The following is a 20,268-nucleotide window of genomic DNA, read 5'->3' on the forward strand; positions in this document are numbered from 1 at the left end:
TTTTCCTTTTTTTTTTCTTTCCTTTTTTCTCCTTCCTTCTCTCCCCCTGTGGCCAAAGCGGATCTGCTGCGCACACAGAGGAAGGATAAAGTTCCTGAGTCAGGCCATAATACATCGGTTAGGTGTGCAGATGAATGATCAACTCTTTGTAAACTGTTTGAAAAAAAAAAAAAAACTTTTTTTGCGCATAATTCATGTTGTGATCTTCTTTTCCAACCTGGGACAAATTTCTCTCTTGTTTTACACGTCCATTCAACTGAACAGTATCGCACGTAAAATTACTGGAAATTAAGTTTACTGGTAAAATATACGAACTTGCAACTGTTTGAAAGAAACAAATCATTAGGCTATGCTTAACACTGGGTATTAAAAGGAACATCTTCAGGGAACTTTAAGATTTTAAGTTTTTTTACTCTGTGGGTTTACATATCAGGACATCAGTCAGCTGAGTTGGTTCAAAAATGTTTTAAGTGAAAACTAAAGTGTACAACAGAACTCTGTCATTAGTTATTAAAAAGACGTGAATTTAAAATGTGTGAAAGGAAATCTCTCCTTTCTGCTTCTATTAGATTCAAGAAGAAATGTAGCAGCTAGGCGCTGCTAATAAAAGCATTTGATTAGCTGTTCATCAGTACCTCTATAAAAGCAGGAGTTAGTGCCATAGTGTTGGAGATTTTGGTCTCCAGATTTTATCTTCTGTCTCAGACATGTTGGACTTTTATCAGCTCCACTATCCCCCTTTATTTCAATCAAGCCTGCCACTTGTGCTGCTACCAGTTTGCACTTAATGAGGGAAAAAAGCTTGACACACCGCTGCAGAAAGTCTGGAGCACCGTCTGTGGTGGGCTTGCTAGTTTGCAACAAATACATTATTATCATGACACAATAGTGGGAAAACGTGGGAAATGCAATGGTGTGGGTGAATGTCGCAGTAACAATATGACCTGTGATAAACGAACGATAAATTTGTGTAAATGTCTTTACTATGCTACTGGCCAACATCTGCAGTTTTAGGTCCTTCGTTGTGGTTTCTTCATGATTCGACGGCCTTAGCCTACCAACTCTTTCTTCTACAACTCGGCAAAAACCTCGGCAATAGCACTGGGAAAGCAACTGGTTTTCTATTAACAATCTGAAGTCAGAAAAATGAAAAAGGTTATTCAGAAGTGGAGCCTTAAAGACGCATTTTGTGTCTTCCCGAGAGTCAGTGTCTCAGCAAACGAATGGGTGTAAGTTTGGAGGTAATATTCAGCAGCACACAGTGGAAAACACGAACGACTGTGGCAGGTACTATGCTACTAAGAAAAATAATAGTGAAGTTTTCAAAAAAAAAAAAGAGAGAGAGAGAAAGGCAAGACTGTCAATTTATAATCCAGTTTTTCTCAGAGAGAGGTGGGTAGACTGTGTTAGATTATAAACCATTCAGCATAGTTAGCTTAGCTACAGACTACTGCTTGCCTCCATTTCACCAGCATTTAATGAATTAAGGAAAAGAATGTCACCTGTCCCTGTACCTTTTACCACTTAACAACAGATGAGTCAGTCAGCAGCAGCTCTAACCCACATCCCTCGTGTGCTGTCAATCACAACCTCATGTGGCTGCTCATTCTTCTTCCCCCTTGCTCTGTGCTATGCTGCAGCTAGCAAAGCTTGCTGTAAATACTTAGTCCAGTTAGCATAGTTACCAGTGACAGGAGAAAAACATTTTTCATGTAATGATATATTGTTTCTCCACCATTAGCACATTTAGCAGTAAGTGAATGAAGTTGATTGACAGCGCTAAGACCCTCCTCCTGGTTCTGATTGGTTGTTTTGGTCGGAATGTTGCATCATGTTAGCTAGCAATAGTAATTCAGGGAGGAGGTGGAGGAGATTGATTGTTTTCACAGATTATCTGTCTCATAGAAAACTGTCACGACATGGTGACAGCTTTAACAAATTTGGAGAAAACATATTTATTTATTTTTCCCAGCCAGGAGGTCGTTTGTTGGTTCTAGTGTCCCTTATTCAAAAGTAGGCTGACAGGAAAGAGGGAAGGACATGCGGCAAATGTCGGCTGGGTCCGGGAATCGAATCCGTGACCGCCCCGTCGAGGACTGAAGGCCCTCCCAATGTGGGTCACGCTATCCCCTACTCCACCACAGCACGCCCAAGAAAACATATTATTTTATGTACTGCTGCTTTAATAAAATGCATCTACATAGCATTTTTTGAGAAGTCTGGATTGCTTTATGTGTATTTTGCACATTGCTTTTGACTGTTGCTCAAGGGGAGAGACATTTCAGTAATCTAAAACTAATAGAAACAATTTAAGCAACCTACTTGCATACTGTATGCGGACTGTTGCATGTAAAATTCAGGAGCAGTAAATATTGTGCTAGTTATGGAACCAAAGAAAGCAAGGCAGTTGCAAGCCTTTAAAATTGTGACGCTTTTGATGAGTCAGAAAATTGTAACAGCAGCTGCGTGGTGGGGCCCAATTAAATGTTTTGTCAGGGGGCCCAAGATTCCTGGCGGCGCCCCTGACACCACCAAATATTTTCCAACAGTAATCTAAGTTACTGAAAGTAATGAATCTTCATGTATTCCTCCATCTTTCTGCAGCGTAAAGGGCAGACAGTTCACTGCTCAGTGTATGAACGAGATGATAACTGTGATTTACTTGATATTTTATTGCTGCTTTAGGTCGCTAAGATGCATATAAGAGGTTATTTTTTTTATTTACAGCTACTTTCATGGAAATAGAGTATACTTAAAATAATATTACCATAGTTGTGGTCTGTGGTTCAAGGATCTGGCATCAATTAATTCCATAAAGTGGCCATTTTGGCCGTGCAGGAAACACTGATGGAAAGACTATAAATAAGGTGCCATTTTGGGTCTATTTTTTGTTGTTGTTGTTGAATAGATGCACCTAATGATTTTATGTAATCCGTTCAGTTGTTTTGTGCCAGTGCATAAAACAGAAAATCAACACAGCCACATTTCCATGGCAGAGCGACTCCAAATGAGTCAGACTGGATGTCCTCTTGCTATAAAACACTGCTGGCCGTCACATTAACTATGCTGCCATCTCTAATGTTACATCTCTAATAACTGCTTGCACAGTTCTGGCTCTGAACACGCAGATTGCAGTAAAGTGCAATGAAACCAGATTTATATATTTCTTGCAAGTCCAGATCCTCACCAGGAGGTGGTGTGAGAATCTTTAGCCAGGAAGCCTCCAACCTGGTGACTGACAGTCATGGTCGCTGTCGATTTAAAAATAGGAAAATGCATACATACATAAATACATATTAACTGAAATCATCTCTCAAATCCAAATGGAGAATTTTCAGGCTATGTGTCTTAAAGTTTGTTAAAATCACACCTTAAGGAAGAATAAGGATATTGAATAAGTAGCATACTTTTGATCAGAGGAATTCTTGATTCTGCGACAGACTGGCGACCTGTCCAGGGTGTACCCCGCCTCCCGCCCGGAACGCAGCTGGAGATAGGCACCAGCAACCCTCCCGACCCCATTAGGGAAGAAGGGTGTAAGAAAATGGATGGATGGATGGATGGATGAATTCTTGATTGGTAATCGTTAGATAAGGCCAGTTCTGAGACCCCAATCCACCTTTTCTCTTTAATGTGTTTAACTGTACCAGGTTTCTCACTCTACAATGCGTTCAAGAAAGGGTTTAGAAAGAGAGTCCAGGATAATTACTTTTTTCGAGCCTTAGACTTGTTTTCAGCTGATAGAATGATTTTGCTTTCTTACACACAGAGTGATACATCTGTTGACTTAGGTCAAATAAATAATAAATAATAGCATAGGTTAATCAGGTTGTTCATTACGTAACACATACAGGTGTTAAAACAAATTTGGTAAAATATTTTTCTCCTTTAAAATAAAAAACAAAAACAGGCCTTGGCAGATAAAAGTCCATGTTTCACAGAACTGAAAAGCTGAGTAAATCTCATCACTGCTTGCATCATGGTTAATACAAATTTGCTTTTAGCTTGGACAGATATTTTCATCCCGCCAAGTAGACAGATTTTACAGCCCTGTGTCCGGCTCATCAGACTAAACTCCGGCTCATTCAGGTTTGAACCGTCCACTCACCCAGGTCCGGCCCAGAGCCTGCTTTTGGCAGCTGCTAAAATTGTCTCACCTCTTTTGGCAGTGCCAGCTGTGAGCACAATTCCTTTAGAGGGAGGACAACATGCAAATGCTTCACCGTAAAACTGTCATGTATTCCTTCAAAGGTGGGGAAATGACCCAAGAGTTAAAGCATTTTTAAATAAGATCCGCCTGCAGGAGTCCTTGTATTTGATCTGTATTTGGTCCCTTTTGGGTGGGGAACAAAGCTAGGACAAAATAAACTGCTTGAAAATCTAAGTGAATACATTTATTGACAGGTTTTGGCAGCTCGAAGGAATGGGATAAAATGCATTGGGTATAAACTCATTGATCTTCACTCCATCCAATCCTGGCAGTGACTGGGGCAGGGGGGGTCTTCTTCTCAGAATGCCTTCAGATGATTGGATGGAGGTGTGTCTCCTTCGGTAAGCCCCCTCTTAAAGCAGGTATATATTCATTGTACATACAGAAAGCCCAGATACAAGCGCTTGAAGGATAAGTCACATCCAACCCCCTGCTTGATTCCCTGTCCTGCTCTGGTAAGTTGAAGCTCTCTCAAAGCAGAGAGCAACTGATGGGGGGGAGAATCAAAAGGATCCAAGTTTCCATGTGGACTTAAACAGCAAACAATGTCACATGTTTGTCCCTATGAAACATTTCTGTAATCAGTGAGATGGAGACCCAGCAGCCTCTTCACGTGACCACTCCAGTGAGGCAGAGCAGTGCTCTCACTAAGGCGGCTGGTACCTCTGTTTACCTCAAGCTGGACTCGTCCCAACCTGCAGGCTCCTTTAAGATCAGAGGCATTGGTCATCTCTGTAAGACAGTAAGTAATCTTCTGTTGTTTATATATATATAATGTTAAGAAATTAGTGCAAAGGTAACCAGTGTGGACCAGTTCAGGCAGCACAAACACAGACTTGTGAACTTGTGCTGACTGAGTTGGGGTTTTCTTGTTTTGTTTTTTCAGTGGGCAGAGCGAGGTTGTGAGAGATTTGTCTGCTGTTCAGGTAAGTACATTGCGAAAACACAAAATCTTACCAAGTATTTTTGGGTCTGGTTTTTAGTGGAAACGTCTCAATTCGCTGGAAATAAGACGAAACTAACGTACGAGTCATTTTTCAGCAAGAAATAGGAGCTTGTTCTAAGTAAATAATTCAACGAAAATATTAGTTCCACTGGCAAATTATTTCACTTGCAACATGGGAAAATATCTGAAGTAAAATAATCTGTCAGGGAAAATGTATATTTTCATTGATATGAAGGAATTATTTACATAATCCAATGTCTTGCTGAGAAATAGCACTTTAAGTTTTTTTTCTTACTTCAAGTGCACTAAGATATCTGCACTATAACTAAAAAATATTTGAGGATTTGGGTCTCAACAGGAGGAAACGCTGGCATGGCAGCTGCTTATTCTGCCCGCCAGCTCGGGGTTCCTGCAACCATCGTGGTTCCAAGTGTCACCCCCAACCAGACGGTGGAGAGGCTGAAGGACGAGGGGGCAAATGTTGTCATTCATGGAAAGGTTGGTTAACTCAGCTGTGATCATGTCAATATTATCAGATTTTGTTTAGTTTTTTTTTTTGCGGTGTGTAGAAATCGAATGTAGTTCCAATTGAATCTTTATTTTATTCACAACAGTGTTTAGGAAACCAGATCGTATCAGAAGAAAGTGAAAAGTGTTACTCAAAAACCACGTCTGGATAGATTATTACACCTAACAAAAGCAGAGGATAAAACAAGTTGAAATTATGAACGTTAATGAAAAATTAAATTTTTCCTGAAAGGCTTTTTGTCATTTTAAGCAAAGTTGTGTCTCGTCCTTTTCAGGCTCTGAATGAAAGCATTAGTTATGGTCAGCAGCTTGTGGCAAACAACCCAGGCTGGATATTCGTCTCTCCCTTTGACGACCCGCTCATATGGTGAGACAGAATCAGCTCTTTGAGCAGAGCAAAAGTATTAATACCTTCAAAACTAAAGCCAAAGCTAAAATTTGCAGTGCATTTATTGGGATTCGATGCAAGATACCAGCACAAAGCAGGGCATATATTTAAAGTGAAAGGAAAAAAGACACATAGTTTTTTTTATTTTTTTTATTTTCACAAATAAAAAAACAAAAAAACAAAAAGAAGGTGATTTGTATGTCGAAGTTGTCCTGAACACATAAAGCTCACAGTGAAGCATGGAGGTGGTGGAATCATGCTTAATCCAAATGAGAATTTATGGCAAGATCTGAAAGATGCTAGTCTGTAGGAACTCCATCCAACCTGATTGGGCCTATGCTACATTGCAAAAAATAAAAAAATAAATAATTAAAGGTAAATACCCATTAATGTGCAAAACTGTTAGACATACCCTAAAAGACTTGTAGTGCAAGAGATTTCTACTTGCCTAGTGAGTCTGAACACAAACACAAGCCATACTTTTACATACTTTTTTAGATTTTTAATCTGTAAAATAATTTTGAGGCCATGTATCATTTCTCTTTGACTTATTTTGTGTTTCTCTCCCTCAAAAAGTCCCAATAAAATGCAGTTTGAGGTTTCAGTGTTTCCAAATGTGACAAAGAACTCAAGGGGTTTGAATACGTTTGCAAGGCACTGCTGGTACAAATCATGTTCATCACTAACAGCAATGCTTGTCTCATCATATACTCTCAAACGGAACATGAACAGCTGCAGTGGATGATTGGGAGGTGGGTGGGGGGGACATTTCAGATATCACACCGTTAACATTAACCGGTTGTTGACAAGAGTTAGAATGTCGACGCCGAGGTGTCAAACGCAGCCACATATACGTGAAAACAGCACACCATTGGACACTAGAGCAGCTAGTTGCATTGCGTAAATCCGGCTGCACTGTCCACAGATTGTCTACATTAGTGTAAATCGCAGCTTCGCTTTGTGAAGGGAAGGACACACATCTTTGGTGAAGGAGCTGGAGCGCGATCTGAAGGAGAAGCCTGGAGCCATAGTGCTGTCGGTGGGAGGCGGCGGCCTGCTGAACGGAGTGGTAGAGGGACTTCGCCGCGCCGACTGGGCTGACGTGCCAATCGTAGCCATGGAAACCGTGGGAGCACACAGCCTGAATGCAGCAATGAATGCTGGGGAGCTTGTCACTTTACCTGCCATCACAAGGTACTGCACTTGGTTCAGACGTCCTTTTTCCTCCCCCTGACGCAACTGATTTAGTGTTTTGGCGCCCACAGTGTTGCAACCACACTGGGCCTGGTGAGGGTGTCATCTCAGACAATGAGACTAGTGGAGGAACACACGGTTTTCTCAGAAGTGGTCACTGACCAGGAGGCTGTGAGAGCTGTTGAACACTTTCTGGGTGAGTGAAACCTGCATCTGGGCAGAAGAGATGGGAAAACATAAAGACATTTAAGGTTTTCTTTTGTCCACTCATTGTACCGTTCAGAAAACAAAGGTGTTTTGTAACAATATGTGTGAATCAAAGGTAAAAAAAAAAGAGAAAAAAAGCTGGTGAAGATGCTAAAAGGCCACTCAGGGAGGAAGAAGCCATCACTCCAAAAGCATAAAAAGCCAGATGAAAGTTTGCAAACGCATTTAGAGACAAAGAATTTACTTTTTCTTTGAAAACAGGTCCTGTGGTGTAATGAAATTAAAGTGTTTGGTCATTTTCACCATCATTATATTTGGATGGGATATGTAAAAGGGATTTTTTCTGCCATTATCAGTCTCTCCTTAAAGACGTTTCCCACTTCTGTGTGAGAGAGAGGGAGAGATTTTGAGTAAAAGCGTTACGAGTTTTGAGAAGAAAGATTTGAAATCCCATTCTCAGACTGAACATGTCCGCTCTTGGATTATGGCAGAAAAATTCCCCCGTAGAAATTTGCAAGCCAGAGAACCACATCCCAAGAATGAAGTACAGGAGTATCATGTTGTAGGAGAGCTTTGCTGGGGTGGGGGACTGGTGTGTTTTCCAAAACTCAGACAGGAAAGAACAACTTGATAAAATATGGAATCGACATCATGGAGGAAGTTAATACCTGGGTAACAAGGAGTCGTCCGAATTGTCAGTGACTACAAAACATCTGACCCCAGTCATGCAAAATACTAAAGAAATTTATGCTCACTTCTGAATTCAAGCTATTCTTGATACAGCTAGTAGGGTCAGACAGGGACGTAGAACGGTTAAGTGTCTTTTTGTACAGTGCATGTAAAATACTGGCTTTACGTTCAGAAACCAGTCATGAAATTGATCTATTTTTATTTTTTTTCTCTCTTTGCAGATGATGAAAGGATCTTGGTGGAGCCTGCCTGTGGTGCCGCTCTGGCAGCTGTGTACAGTGACATTATCAAAAGGCTGCAAGTCGAGGGCAAGCTGGCACAGCACCTGGGCCCAGTGGTGGTGGTTGTGTGCGGCGGTAACAACATCAGCATGGAGCAGCTTCAGAGGCTGAAGAAGCAGCTCGGCATGATCTAGTGTCACTGACTGCCCTGGGTTTTCCTGACATTTCTGTTTCGGTCTCTCTCTCTCTCTTTCTCTCCTTTCGCCAGTTCAGTCCCTAAACGCTGTTATTCATGTAACCCATAGATCAAATCATTCCAGACTGAAACTCTCAGGGGCACTGACACTTACTGAAATGAGGTGGGATAGTGAGAATATATATATATACAAACATATATATATATATATATATATATATATATATAAAGACAAACATCAGTTTTAATGGACATGAATATAAGATAAAGAAAACTGACACATTGGGTTTGAATACGTTTTGTATCCTTGCTTGTAATATTGCTTGTGTGTTATTCGATTTTTTCAGTTGTACTCACATTAATAAATCATATTTCTTTGTCTTCTTATCATTTCTCTGCCCTCTTGTTCTTGAATGTGACAGACTTGTGAAACACTGCCCAGTTTGCTGCCTTATACCATAAGCTTCAAGTAGAACACGTGAAGCATAAATACAGACTTTTGGTGACGACTAAACTTGGACACCTAAAATAGCTAAAAATCACACAGAGGGGTATCTGATCAGGTGCATAATCTTTAGAACACCATCACTGCCTCTGTCTTGTAAATTGAATGTAAACACGAACTAAGATTGAAAAAGTTGTCTGGGACCTTCAGGAAGAAAACTGCATTATGAGTCACTCTGTCGTCTGGAAAAAAGACTGATAGTTACAAAAATATGTGTCACTGCTGTTACTTAATAAAATAGGGTTACTTTTTGCAGTATAAATAATTCAGTTTTCCAGAAATCTTTTAAAATTAAAATCAAACCTCAATACGCGAACATTTATCAATAAAGAAATGAATTTTCAATCACAGTTTACATTTTTACATGACAATATGAGTTACTGGCGGTTGAATTAATGAAGCTGAATACGAGGCATTCTTGGAGGAAAATGTATTTAATGATGTGGACATTGACCTTCTAGCGACAATCACCCTAAACATACACACAAAACCACGATGGAATGGTTTGGAGCAAAGCGTATTTATGTGTGGGAACGGCCTAGTCAAACTCTAGACATTGAACCAACTAAATATATGTGGCAAGACTTGAAAATTGATTTTCAGAGACAATTTCAGTTGAATCTGAATGAGTTTGAGCTATTTTGCAAGAAGAAATTGTTCAGACATACATCAACGAGTTGCAGCTGTAAGTGCAGTGGACGGTGGTTCTGCAGTGTATCGGCTCACAGGGGTCTGAATACAAACACACACACACTAAAAATTCACTTTTGGCCTTTCTTCCACTTCAGATTTATGCTCTACTTTGTGCTGACCTGTTGGATGAAATCCCAATAAAATACACTGACCTTTGCAACTGTAACGTGACGAAAGGTGGAACCAGGACAATTGGGCTGATAAAAGACGTAAGCGACACGCATGGGGATCCAGTCGGATCCAGCCTGGCCCTGCACTCACCGCTCTGTAAAAGTGTGCGGTTTACAGTCAGCAGTGATGCAACCAGAGTGCGTCATTGGGTCATATGTTAAGGACATAAAATTAACCCCAATACGGATCAGCTATGATTAACAATAATTGCCCAATTTGTATCTGTCTGGGGTTAAATATACAAAAACAAAACATCGGAAACACTGTTTGTACATGAAGACATTTCTTTATTATGACACAGAAATCTCAAATGCCATTTGATTCTTTACATCTGTATAGTCCATTTTAGATATGTTACGTTTCTCATGTGCAGAGGTAAGACAGTAAAAGTTAATGCAACCATAAATAATTGTAATAAATATCAAGTAAATGTACAGCACACATTTCATCGAAACAATTCTTTGTACGGATATGTCCTTTTTGTAACCTATTGTTACCCCTCCAGAGGAGAAGTCAGAGAGAAAGAGAGAGAGAGAGCAACCCTGTTAGCAGCGGCACGTCACCCTTTAAATGAGCCCAACCAAAATCCAAAATCTTGCAAAAAACAAACAAACAAACAAAAAAAAAGTAGCAGTTTCACTGCACCAGCAGTCAGTCCTGTGGTTTTCTCCACGTAAAATGGCGATTTCACTCCCACTAGGGAACGCGTTTCACCATGTGTAGAAGAAATTCAACCATCCGAGTTACAAGACAATGGTGACAAAGATTACTGGCATTGCCAAAATTCATAGAAAGCAGCAACACAACAAACTGGAAACTCAGACAGACGTCGTCTAGTTTGCTCGTTTTTCAGATTCTTTTCTCGGAAGAGTAGTGCAAACTCAAAATGAAATCAGAAGGTGAAGAGAAGAAGCGAGTAAAAACTGCCAGCAAACATTACCTCAGTCCTATTTACATTTTTCTAGATTATTATTAAATTTTTCTTTCTTTTAGTTTTTTGTTTTTTTATTAAACACAGCAAAACATTTGGTTATGGATGAAATAAAAAGAAACCCCTCACCCCCAATCATGAAAAATAAATAAATAAAGGGCAAAACTGAAGATTACGTACTGCCAACCCCTCCAGTGTACGTGTGTAGAGTGGATATGACTACTAGATTAACATGACTTTTTACACGACTGAAAAACTCTCTCTTCAGACTCTTTACTAAAGGTTCTCCGTTACATAGGCATAAATGAGTTTATCCATTAGCAGGTCGTATTGTTAAAACAGGCAGTAAAACTATGTAAAGCCCTGTACAGCACTTCTTCACACCAGCTCCTACAGTAGATGACATAATGAAAACTCAGCAGATTCCAATTGATGGTAATCATGTCACTGAAAACCCTTTTGGTTCTTGTCACACAACAGAGGCTCCTACAGCAAAAGGTGAGGGTCAGAGAATCACCCCCACGAAGGGGAGGCAGCACTGAGCTGTGACTGGAGACTTTTCACTGTAGCCTTTAGGGCTTCATCAACTCCCATAGAAACCACTTTCTGAACGCTCAGCTAAAGGATTTGCAACTGTAAAGTGCTGTTCTGAAGGTAGCTGAAAGATTTTTGTTAAAGTTACATACCTGGCTCAAAAAAAAAAAAAAAAAATAAAAAAAGAAAGAAAAGGGAAATGAAATGAAGACAGGAACAAAACTCTTTCACAGCTGTTTCACTTCAATGCCCTCCCCAATCTCAGTGCAACAAAAAATAAATCAGACTTATTTGCAGCCATCACCGCTGATTAAAATCATCCTCCCTGAATGAAACAAAACGCAGAATTTAGGCAAATGGCGTGGAAAACAATATGTCGGTTTCCTTTCGAGATGCAAGTGTTTAGCTTTGCTGCTCGTTGGCGAAGCGGTGAGTGTCGGCCTGCGGTCGGTCTCAGAGGAAGATCCAGGAGGGGCATTAAGGTGGTGGTGAGATGTCGGTACTACTTGCTCGGGAATGTCGGCTTCTCGGGTCTCCTCAGCCACTCAGAGGATCTTCGCGGTAGTGGATGGCGTAGCGCAGCTTCTCCAGCATCACATCCAAAGACGTGTACTGTGGCAGTTTCACCATGAACATGCATGTTTCCACTCGAATGTAGCGCGAGTCTGGCTGACCTGGAGAGGAAACACAAATATGGGGGGTTTTTTGTTTATGTATAGTGAAGATGAAAGAAGAAGTTTTTGTGTAACAGGAGTTACTTTACACCGCCTTGAAAAATTATTCGTAAATCTTTCACCTGTTAGATTTACAATTTATAAATCTGTTCGATTTATAGATTTTTTCTAAGTGATTTAAGTATTTCACTTAAATACAACAAGGACATTATTAAAGATTGTAGATTTTGTCACTTTTCAACTATAACAATTACATATATATATATATATATATATATATATATATAAACCCACACAAAGTGGAACGTCTTGAAAAGATGTAGGAGTGGACCTACTTTCACAACATGTGTAACAGGTCCACTGATCAGATAAGACCAATTTGTTTTTAACTTTTGGCCTACAAGGTGGAAAATGAATACTAGAGAATCCTGAATCCAATCCTCATGGTTAAACACGATAGTAGCAGCGTTATGCTTGGAATAGAGAAGCCTGTCTGAGCTAATGGATATTTATGTTTTGAAAGAGACCAAAGTCTGTTTAAAGATATTTTTAAAAGAAAAAAAAATGGGTAAGACAAGGTAAAATGGGTGAGAGTATCGCATAAAATACATAAAAGTTTAAGGTTGTAAAGTGAAGAAACATGGAAAAGTTCATGGAATATAAGTGATATTGCATGGCACCGTAATCAAACTGTCACAGTGATAAAAGCTCAAAAGATGAAGCAATCTTATGTATCAGGAATCATAAAAATGATTTGATAAACTCGAACCTGTATCCCTTTAAGTGAAACACAACAAGGAGAAAAAGAGATGCTCAGTGTTCCTTCATTATATAAATCATATACAAGTCCATGACAAGATGAACAGTTTTCTCAACATTATCAGCAGTTTCTGCAGCAACAACACTGATACAGTCCAAGAGCTGCAGGGCCCTGACTGCTTGCTCAGTCAGGGCCCTGCAGGGAGCATGTCGGCCGTTACCTGCAGCGCCATCAGGAGGAGCGATTTTCATGGGGTACGGGGGAACATGGGCTGTGTCGGGTCCGCCGTCTTTGCACGGGCAAGTAAACGGGATGCGCTCCTGGTTGCAGGCAAACTTGATGAACTTGCAGAGCTCTTCCTGAGTGAACATCTCCAGGGCGGTCCAGAAGAACTCGATGTGCTGGTCGGTCTCCATCAGACCGACTTGGTACATGGTGTGAGCCTAAAGAAACACACAAAAAAAAAATGGGACGATTCACTAAGGCAAAAGTTGAGAAACACAACACAGCAAGGATAGACGGAAGCCATTAAACCACCGCTTTCATAGACTTTAAAGCTGGAAAATGCTCACACACACTTTGTAATGTGATTGAAAAAATATCAGTGTTTTCTATCACACACACACACATATATGTGTATATACTCGCAGAGTTTTGATCTAGTATCAACATTGTTCGATTTATAGATTAGGATTTTTTATATATATATATATACATATATATATATATATATATATATATGCACCACCTTAAGGAACTCCAGGTTAATGTAAGGCAAGCCACATGTGCGCAGTTCAATCTCCAGAGGGCTGAGCATGGTCAGCAGCTGCATAGGAATGATGGATCCCAGTCCTGCCCGCACTGCTGTCATACACTCCACATTCTCCAGCTCCCTCAGGCGGAGGCTCCTGACCGCCCGTGCATACACATCCTTGTTCTCCCAGCTTAGCGGGGCAAACAGAACAGAAACTCACTCAGATGTGCTTTGGCTGTGAACTACGGTAAAACCTTCGGGAACTGCTCTGTACCTGACGGTGAGGCTGCGTCCTCCTTGACAAAGCTCCACCTCTTCACCCGTCATCGTGAAGTAAGTGAAAGTGCAGCAGGGCCGGCTGGGCGACTCGGGGCTTTCTCCTGAGTGGTGCTGCGAGGAGATCTCAGCACACAGGGCCTCCAGCTCGCTCTCATCAGTCACCTGAAGAGAGGAAGAAAAGAAAAGAAAAGAAAAAAAAAAGACGACAATCAAAATCCCTGCAAGCATGAGCTGGATATCAAATTGTGTGTGACTGAAATCGCTCCTACTGCACTCCTCACATTAGCAAATTTCTTGACATAGTTGTAGGTGAGCACATCAGCTTCCTGCAAGTCCTGCTCTGGATCGAGAGGCTCGCCAACGAGGCCTTTCCAAAACGATCCCAGCAGGTCCAGAGGAAGGGGGACGTCCGCGCGGATGGCTATGCCGAGGAGCTGACCCAAAAAGTGCAACAACTGCTCTTCTGCATAGCTGATAGGGCAGGGAGTCAGGATATATTTCCCCTGAGATAAAAACAAAACAAAGAAAGATTGGGAATATTTACACGACGACATCATCTTTCTTATGAAATTCTTCACAATAAGTTTGACATAAAACTGAGACAATGTTGATACTAGATCAACAGATGCGGTGCCTCGTGTTCATGCCCTTTAACTTTCACACATTTTGTCCCAAAGAGCTGCAAATTTCAGCTCATTTTATTGGAAATTTAGGTGACTAACACAGTGGCTTCAAAAAAAATGAGTCAACAGAACCACTTTCCAAAGCACTTTCTTTTAAATTGCCTCTACCAGCTTTCCACATCTGGAGAAAGACACTTTTACTCATTTTGATTCCTCTTGCCAATTACACACTACTCTGCATTTCTCTATAGTGCAAGATCGAAATAAAACACAAATTGTGGTTGCAACAGGTCAAAGGCGGCATAAAAACATTCACAAAGCACTGTAAATCCTGAACTGAATAAAGCTACAGTATGCCTCGATGGGAAGATGAATGTAATGTGGAATGATATGATACCTTGTTCCGGTTGGCTGCAGCACTGGGACAGGGAAGAAGCAGGGAAAGTGCTGAGCTCTGTAACTCCTTACACACTTGCCACAGAAAATGCCTGAAGGAGCCGCCTGCATAGACAGTCATCACAATAGCAGTTAGGTATTTAAAAAAACAACAACAAAAAAACAACATAACAGCGATAAATAAAAAGCGGGGCATGAAAAAAAAAAAAAAAAAAAAAAAGGGCGTGACGAGGGAAGCACTAACTTGTGCCATGAACTTCCTCTCCAGTGAAGCGGATGTTGAAGGCGTACGTTGGATCTCCTCCGCTGGCCAGCTTCACACAGAGCTGAGACGACGGCACACAGGAGAGCTGGCGTGCTGCCTGGCAGAAGTAGGTGTTTTCTGATGATCTAATTTCACCTGTAGGGGGCGGGGGAGAGAAGCGTTACAATATCCAGAAAGTTAAGCACACTGTCCTGTGACGAAAAGTGAAGAAAAATAAGGGGGAGGAAAGTCTACCTCCAACAATCTCTAGAGGGTCCAGGGTAATCTCTGGAGCAGCATGGTCAGCTGTACGTTGTACTGTAGCATTTAATACTCTGTTCATAACAGTGATCTTGGTGTCGTAGAAGACTAGGCCTATCAGAAACAGATAGAGGTACAAAGATTACATTTTTCAAGCACTAAAACTAGAAATTTAAAGTTTCAGCTTGCAATACTTTCTAACATCAGACGGCCTCAACTTAAAACAGTTTATTTGCATAGAGCGTGTACATCATTATTTGCTCAGCAAGCTTCAAATATCACACCACAGCATCTCGTACCAATGCCTTTATTCTTGCTAGATTTGTTTCCGAGTTGATGCTCACCTTTTGCTTCACACAGCAGCGCCGCAATGCTGTTCTGATATGTGTGCGTCTGTCTCAGCTCCACTAGTGGCAGAAAGAAACTCTCCAGCGTGTTGTTGAGGGACTGCAGCAAAGCAAAGCGCAGGCGCAAGCTCTCCACAGGAACATCTGTAAACACCAAATCACAAAGATAAAGCTGAGTGACAAAACACAAATGTGAGGCAGATAGGAATGTTTTAGAAATTATTCTTAGAGATGAACTTGTTAGTCGTTCAGAAGTCAGAATCTGAGGAAATTGGTGCAAATTTTGCATCAAGTGCTTCAAAACTGGGAACTCCAACAATTTTTTAAATCTAAAAGTACATTAACTAAAACACCAACTTTCATGCCTTTTTTTCATGCCAGCATGAAAGTTCCAGTTAAAAAAGGCACAAAAATAAATAAAAGGATGGAGACAGACAATTTAAAACATGAAGACTGATCTGGTCATCTCAAGTTTCCCTGGGATTCAAAACTGCTCTCTCTATCAGAGAACCCGCAGCATCTGCAGAAGCTCAGACAAAAAAAAAAAAAAAAAGGCGAACAAGCGACTTACTGAGCAGACAGGCCACACGGGGATCTGCAGCATCACTGGGATCTAGGTAGACCTCATGGGGGTGCAGTCTGGCTGGAGTGATAGCCAGGTGACGACACAGCCGGTTGATATATTGCACCAACGCCACATCCATTTCCAAGCTCCACTTTCTACAGGCCTTCTGGGCGTGGCGAGTGTCTATACACGTGCACCTTCAATATAAAGACAGGTTTAATATTACATTTTTTTTTAAAAAACCACACATGTTTTAACAATAGGAGACTTTTAGACAATTATACAAACTTTAGCAGTATGTGACTCTCCTAATTCTTATTCTGGTCAGTGCATCTCTAACTAAGAAGCCTGCTGAAAACAAGCAACAGCTGTGTTACTTTTTTTTTTAAGATACTAATAATTCAAGATGCTGTTTAATGCATGGAAAGTTAGTTTGCATAAATAAAATATTGTTGAAGACAAAATGACAAGACTGAAGCAACTTTTTGAAGAACATCTTTCCTTCTGTGATAGTAGTTACAGCATTCGAGTGGGCAATGTGATTCTTTAAGTCTCACCTTTCAAAATGAAGGTCATAACCACAAGCCAAAATGGCTCTCCACACACTGCGGATGTCTTGCTTTGCCCGATCGACTGTAAATTTATGGAAGCCTTCCAGTGTCAGGTACCTTTCCTCTGGCACTAAACAAAACAAAACAAGAGCTCATAAACTATTTTGTCAAACCAGACTTACTTTTGCTTTAAAATGATTTAACCCGGTCCCAGATTTTTACAACCTAATTAAAAGAGAAAAAAAGGTTCAGCTGTGTCAGATATAATGGTTCTGGAAGTTGTAAATAATGTTTGGAAGACAGAATTAATTTAGATTAAAATCTACTCCTTCTACTGAAGAGCTTTTTAGACCATTTGAATTGCACCATTCAAATAAAAAAAAAAGATAAAATCTCAAACTTGATATATATGTTAGTGAGAGTATTTTTTCTAATGTTTTGAATGCATTCTGTGTAGTCACAACAGATGTGATTTTTGCCAACCTTCAGTTTTTTTAGAGGGGGATTTTTCCACGTCTTTCTCATCTGGCCTCGATTTCTCAGGAGATTTTGGCTTTAGGACAGTTTTCTTCTCACTCAGCGCAGTTCTGGAAACAAGTAAAAAATGTTTAGTTCTGATGTCAATATTTATTTATTTATTTATTTATTTATTTATTTTTTTACATGCGTGTCATATGAGGTTTTGCAAGAAAACGACTCACCTGACACTGTTGAGGACTGATTTTTCCTTAGTGAGAGGCTTTGTGATGGGTCTCTTGGTGCTCACAACCTTCCCCTGATGTTGTTCCTTTCCTGCTTTGTTGTACTTGTTCTTATTCGGCTTGGGGGTTCCATACTTTCGTAAAATCTGAATGAATAAAAAATTATATAATATTATTTTTGACTGTTTGCAAAAAAAGTCAAAAATAATATTGAATTTTCTACATGTGAAGAAAAGAAGCAATTTTAAGATTTGAAGTATTATCACAATCAAATATAAAGTTGGATGGTTGGAGGTATGACAGAGAACCATAACGTTTCTCCTCGAGTACCTGAGTGAGTTGGTCTTCAAGCACTTTCTTAGGAGGTCGAACATTGGTAAAGAAAGTGTGCAGCAGGTTCCCTGGAGTCTGAGAGTTAATCTGCTCTTTGCTGAGGAAAATATCAGACACCTTAACGGGTTTGGCCGGTGTGAGGCTCAACATTTGCTCGGAGTGCACGCAGCTCTTAAAAATATCAGTCAGGACGTCTCTCGCTCCAGTCACAAGTTTTTCACCTGGAAATAGGGAGGTAGATTAGATTTGACAGAAACAATATTGATCTATAAAAGAGGTAAAACTTCAGTGTTTAACACTAACCTTTGATCGACTTATCAAGAAAATAGTCTTCTAGAGCAGAGCTTCCTTGTGTGTCAAACAGGCTTTGGTTAACACTGGAAACAGTCAGGATCTCCTCGTTGGTTAACTCCATCAGCTCCTCTTCACCTTCCAGGCTGGACAAACCAATCAGGTCACCGCTGTTGAACAGACTGGCACGGATCTTTTCCACCTTCGCTCGAGAGCGGACCTATATTTAACCGGATACAAATTTCATCTTATTTCATTTCAGAAATAAAATTTGAAAACATTTAAGGCAGTACGCTAAAACTCCAATCCTAAAGGACCGGTGCACTCCAACTTGTAGATGTCTCTACCTCAGCACAACCTGCTCCAATATTACAGTATAATATTCCCTCTGTAGCAGTATACCTGCTACAGAGGCAGTTTCACCATTTAGTGTGTAGGACAAAGAACACATCTAAAAGTTGTAGGACTCTGGCCCTCAATGAATGACATTTTAGATCACTGAATGCTTTTACAACAGAATCACCTCACCTCAATGACAGCATAGCCCTTGATAGGCCTGGCTGTAGCTGTTGTGCTCTCAAAGGAAGTGACTGTCTGCATAGAGGCTCCATCCGAGGCAGACGGTGTTTCTGTGTTGTCCAGAGGCTCCCCCAGGCTGCCGAGACTCCCCAGGCTTCCAGTGCTGCACAGCGATGTGTCTAGACTTTCCTGACTGGAGACAGTCTGAGAGTCCTGAGGAGCCTGTTGGGGGTACGTTACTGCCGAAGCAGCGGCTGTGGGCGTGAGCGGGGGGACAGCTAAAAGCTCCTGATCGACAGAAAGTTCGCTGACTGTGCGAGAGACCCCCTGAGAGGAGCTGCAAATGGAGGTCTGGCTGGTAGAAGCCGAAGCGCTCACACTTAAAGCTGGAGTGACACTGCTGGAGCTGTCGGGACTCTCAGGACCTCCATTGGTGGAAAAAGGTCGATCAGGTTCCAGAGCAGCTTTGCTGTCGTGTGGGCTTGAAACCCCAGCTCCTGATTTCTTCTTGGGATCCTCTTCCTGCACGGGAATGAAGACCTCATCTTTGAACAGACCTCCGTGTGCGTTGCACGCCCTACGGATGGCGTTTCGAACAACTGCCTCCTCAAGGTGTGTGGGGATACCTGAGAGTACCAGCAGGCGGCTATGAGACGTGGGACCCACTAGAGCTTGGCAAGCGTCCGTCACAGCATCGCTGGTGACGCTTAAGCCCTGCGGGTCCTTATTGGCGAGATGTCTCAGAATCATCAGGAGGGTGAGGCAGCGGTGGAACCACAGCATGTCCTCGGGTTTGCTGCCCGCCATGTTCAGAAGGGCGCTGTCGCTTTCCGACAGCCTCGCGCCTCCGCTTGTTCTCTTTCCAGAGGCGGCTGCTGCCACAGCGGCTGCTGCCCTCTCACGCTTCATCTTCACCTTCTTACGCTTTGAAAGCAAACTGGGGCTTTGTGGCGTCTGGCCCGGGGATGACGAAGATGACGAGGAGGAATCACTGAGGTTCGGTGCGCTGGTGGAGGAGAGGGGTCCCACCGAAGAGCTGCCGACATTGAGAGGAAGCGTCACCTCCGCCACAGCCAAACACACCTCCATTAGGGCATGGAAGTAGGTAGAGAACCGGCTCTGCTCCGCCCCCAGCGCCAACGCTATTCCCCCAGACGACGATCCTCCTCCGGCGCATCCAGCAGCCCATCCCTGAGTTTCCCTATCGTAAAGTTTTCGGAGCTCTGTCTGCAGGGCCATTAGGACTGCCAGGCAGGGGTTCAGCAGCAGAGCAATGGAGCTGGAAAGGCCAGCGGGGCTCTTGCGCTGCTCCAAGTGGTGGATCTTCCGCAAAAGTTCAGCCAACAGGTGAAAGATGAGCTCCTTGATGGAGGGAGCCAGATCAGTAGTCCAAAGCAATCCACCTATAAACAAGACAGAAATGTTAGAAACTGCAATCTTAGGACTTTTGTATTTGTGGAGTTCATAAAGTCTAGCAGTTTTAAATTGATGTTTGATCTAGAAAGGTTTTATGGATACGTATAAAGGCTCTCCAGGTTTGTTTTAGATAACAGAAT

At 41.6% G+C, this 20,268-nt stretch overlaps 2 protein-coding genes across 3 annotated transcripts in view; one reads left to right on the forward strand and one right to left on the reverse strand.

Moving 5' to 3' along the window:
* The first annotated feature begins 4,619 nt into the window (after positions 1 to 4,619).
* On the forward strand, positions 4,620 to 8,762 carry LOC122827865 (L-serine dehydratase/L-threonine deaminase-like). Its single transcript, XM_044110946.1, has 8 exons — positions 4,620 to 4,665; positions 4,796 to 4,952; positions 5,097 to 5,136; positions 5,515 to 5,654; positions 5,960 to 6,051; positions 7,039 to 7,266; positions 7,338 to 7,462; positions 8,385 to 8,762. Exons 2-8 carry the CDS (start codon positions 4,800 to 4,802, stop codon positions 8,576 to 8,578), a joined length of 972 nt encoding a protein of 323 aa, XP_043966881.1. The 5' UTR covers positions 4,620 to 4,665; positions 4,796 to 4,799; the 3' UTR covers positions 8,579 to 8,762.
* Positions 8,763 to 10,215: 1,453 nt separating this feature from the next.
* Positions 10,216 to 20,268, reverse strand: part of LOC122827866 (probable E3 ubiquitin-protein ligase HECTD4) — a 38,223-nt gene continuing 28,170 nt past the window's right edge. For both annotated transcript variants that reach the window (XM_044110949.1, XM_044110948.1), the window contains exons 61-76: positions 18,722 to 20,115; positions 18,206 to 18,413; positions 17,900 to 18,123; positions 17,570 to 17,715; positions 17,352 to 17,455; positions 16,875 to 16,998; positions 16,324 to 16,514; positions 15,750 to 15,896; positions 15,400 to 15,519; positions 15,145 to 15,300; positions 14,902 to 15,005; positions 14,163 to 14,384; positions 13,877 to 14,043; positions 13,597 to 13,792; positions 13,069 to 13,291; positions 10,216 to 12,088 (exon numbers count right to left, since the gene is read on the reverse strand). In XM_044110949.1, coding sequence (XP_043966884.1) covers positions 11,952 to 12,088; positions 13,069 to 13,291; positions 13,597 to 13,792; positions 13,877 to 14,043; positions 14,163 to 14,384; positions 14,902 to 15,005; positions 15,145 to 15,300; positions 15,400 to 15,519; positions 15,750 to 15,896; positions 16,324 to 16,514; positions 16,875 to 16,998; positions 17,352 to 17,455; positions 17,570 to 17,715; positions 17,900 to 18,123; positions 18,206 to 18,413; positions 18,722 to 20,115 — 3,863 coding nt within the window. In that variant the 3' untranslated portion in view covers positions 10,216 to 11,951. The remainder of the gene's footprint in view (positions 12,089 to 13,068; positions 13,292 to 13,596; positions 13,793 to 13,876; positions 14,044 to 14,162; positions 14,385 to 14,901; positions 15,006 to 15,144; positions 15,301 to 15,399; positions 15,520 to 15,749; positions 15,897 to 16,323; positions 16,515 to 16,874; positions 16,999 to 17,351; positions 17,456 to 17,569; positions 17,716 to 17,899; positions 18,124 to 18,205; positions 18,414 to 18,721; positions 20,116 to 20,268) is intronic.

Source organism: Gambusia affinis, linkage group LG03 (assembly GCF_019740435.1).
Source record: "Gambusia affinis linkage group LG03, SWU_Gaff_1.0, whole genome shotgun sequence".
NCBI classification, from domain to species: Eukaryota; Metazoa; Chordata; class Actinopteri; order Cyprinodontiformes; family Poeciliidae; genus Gambusia; species Gambusia affinis.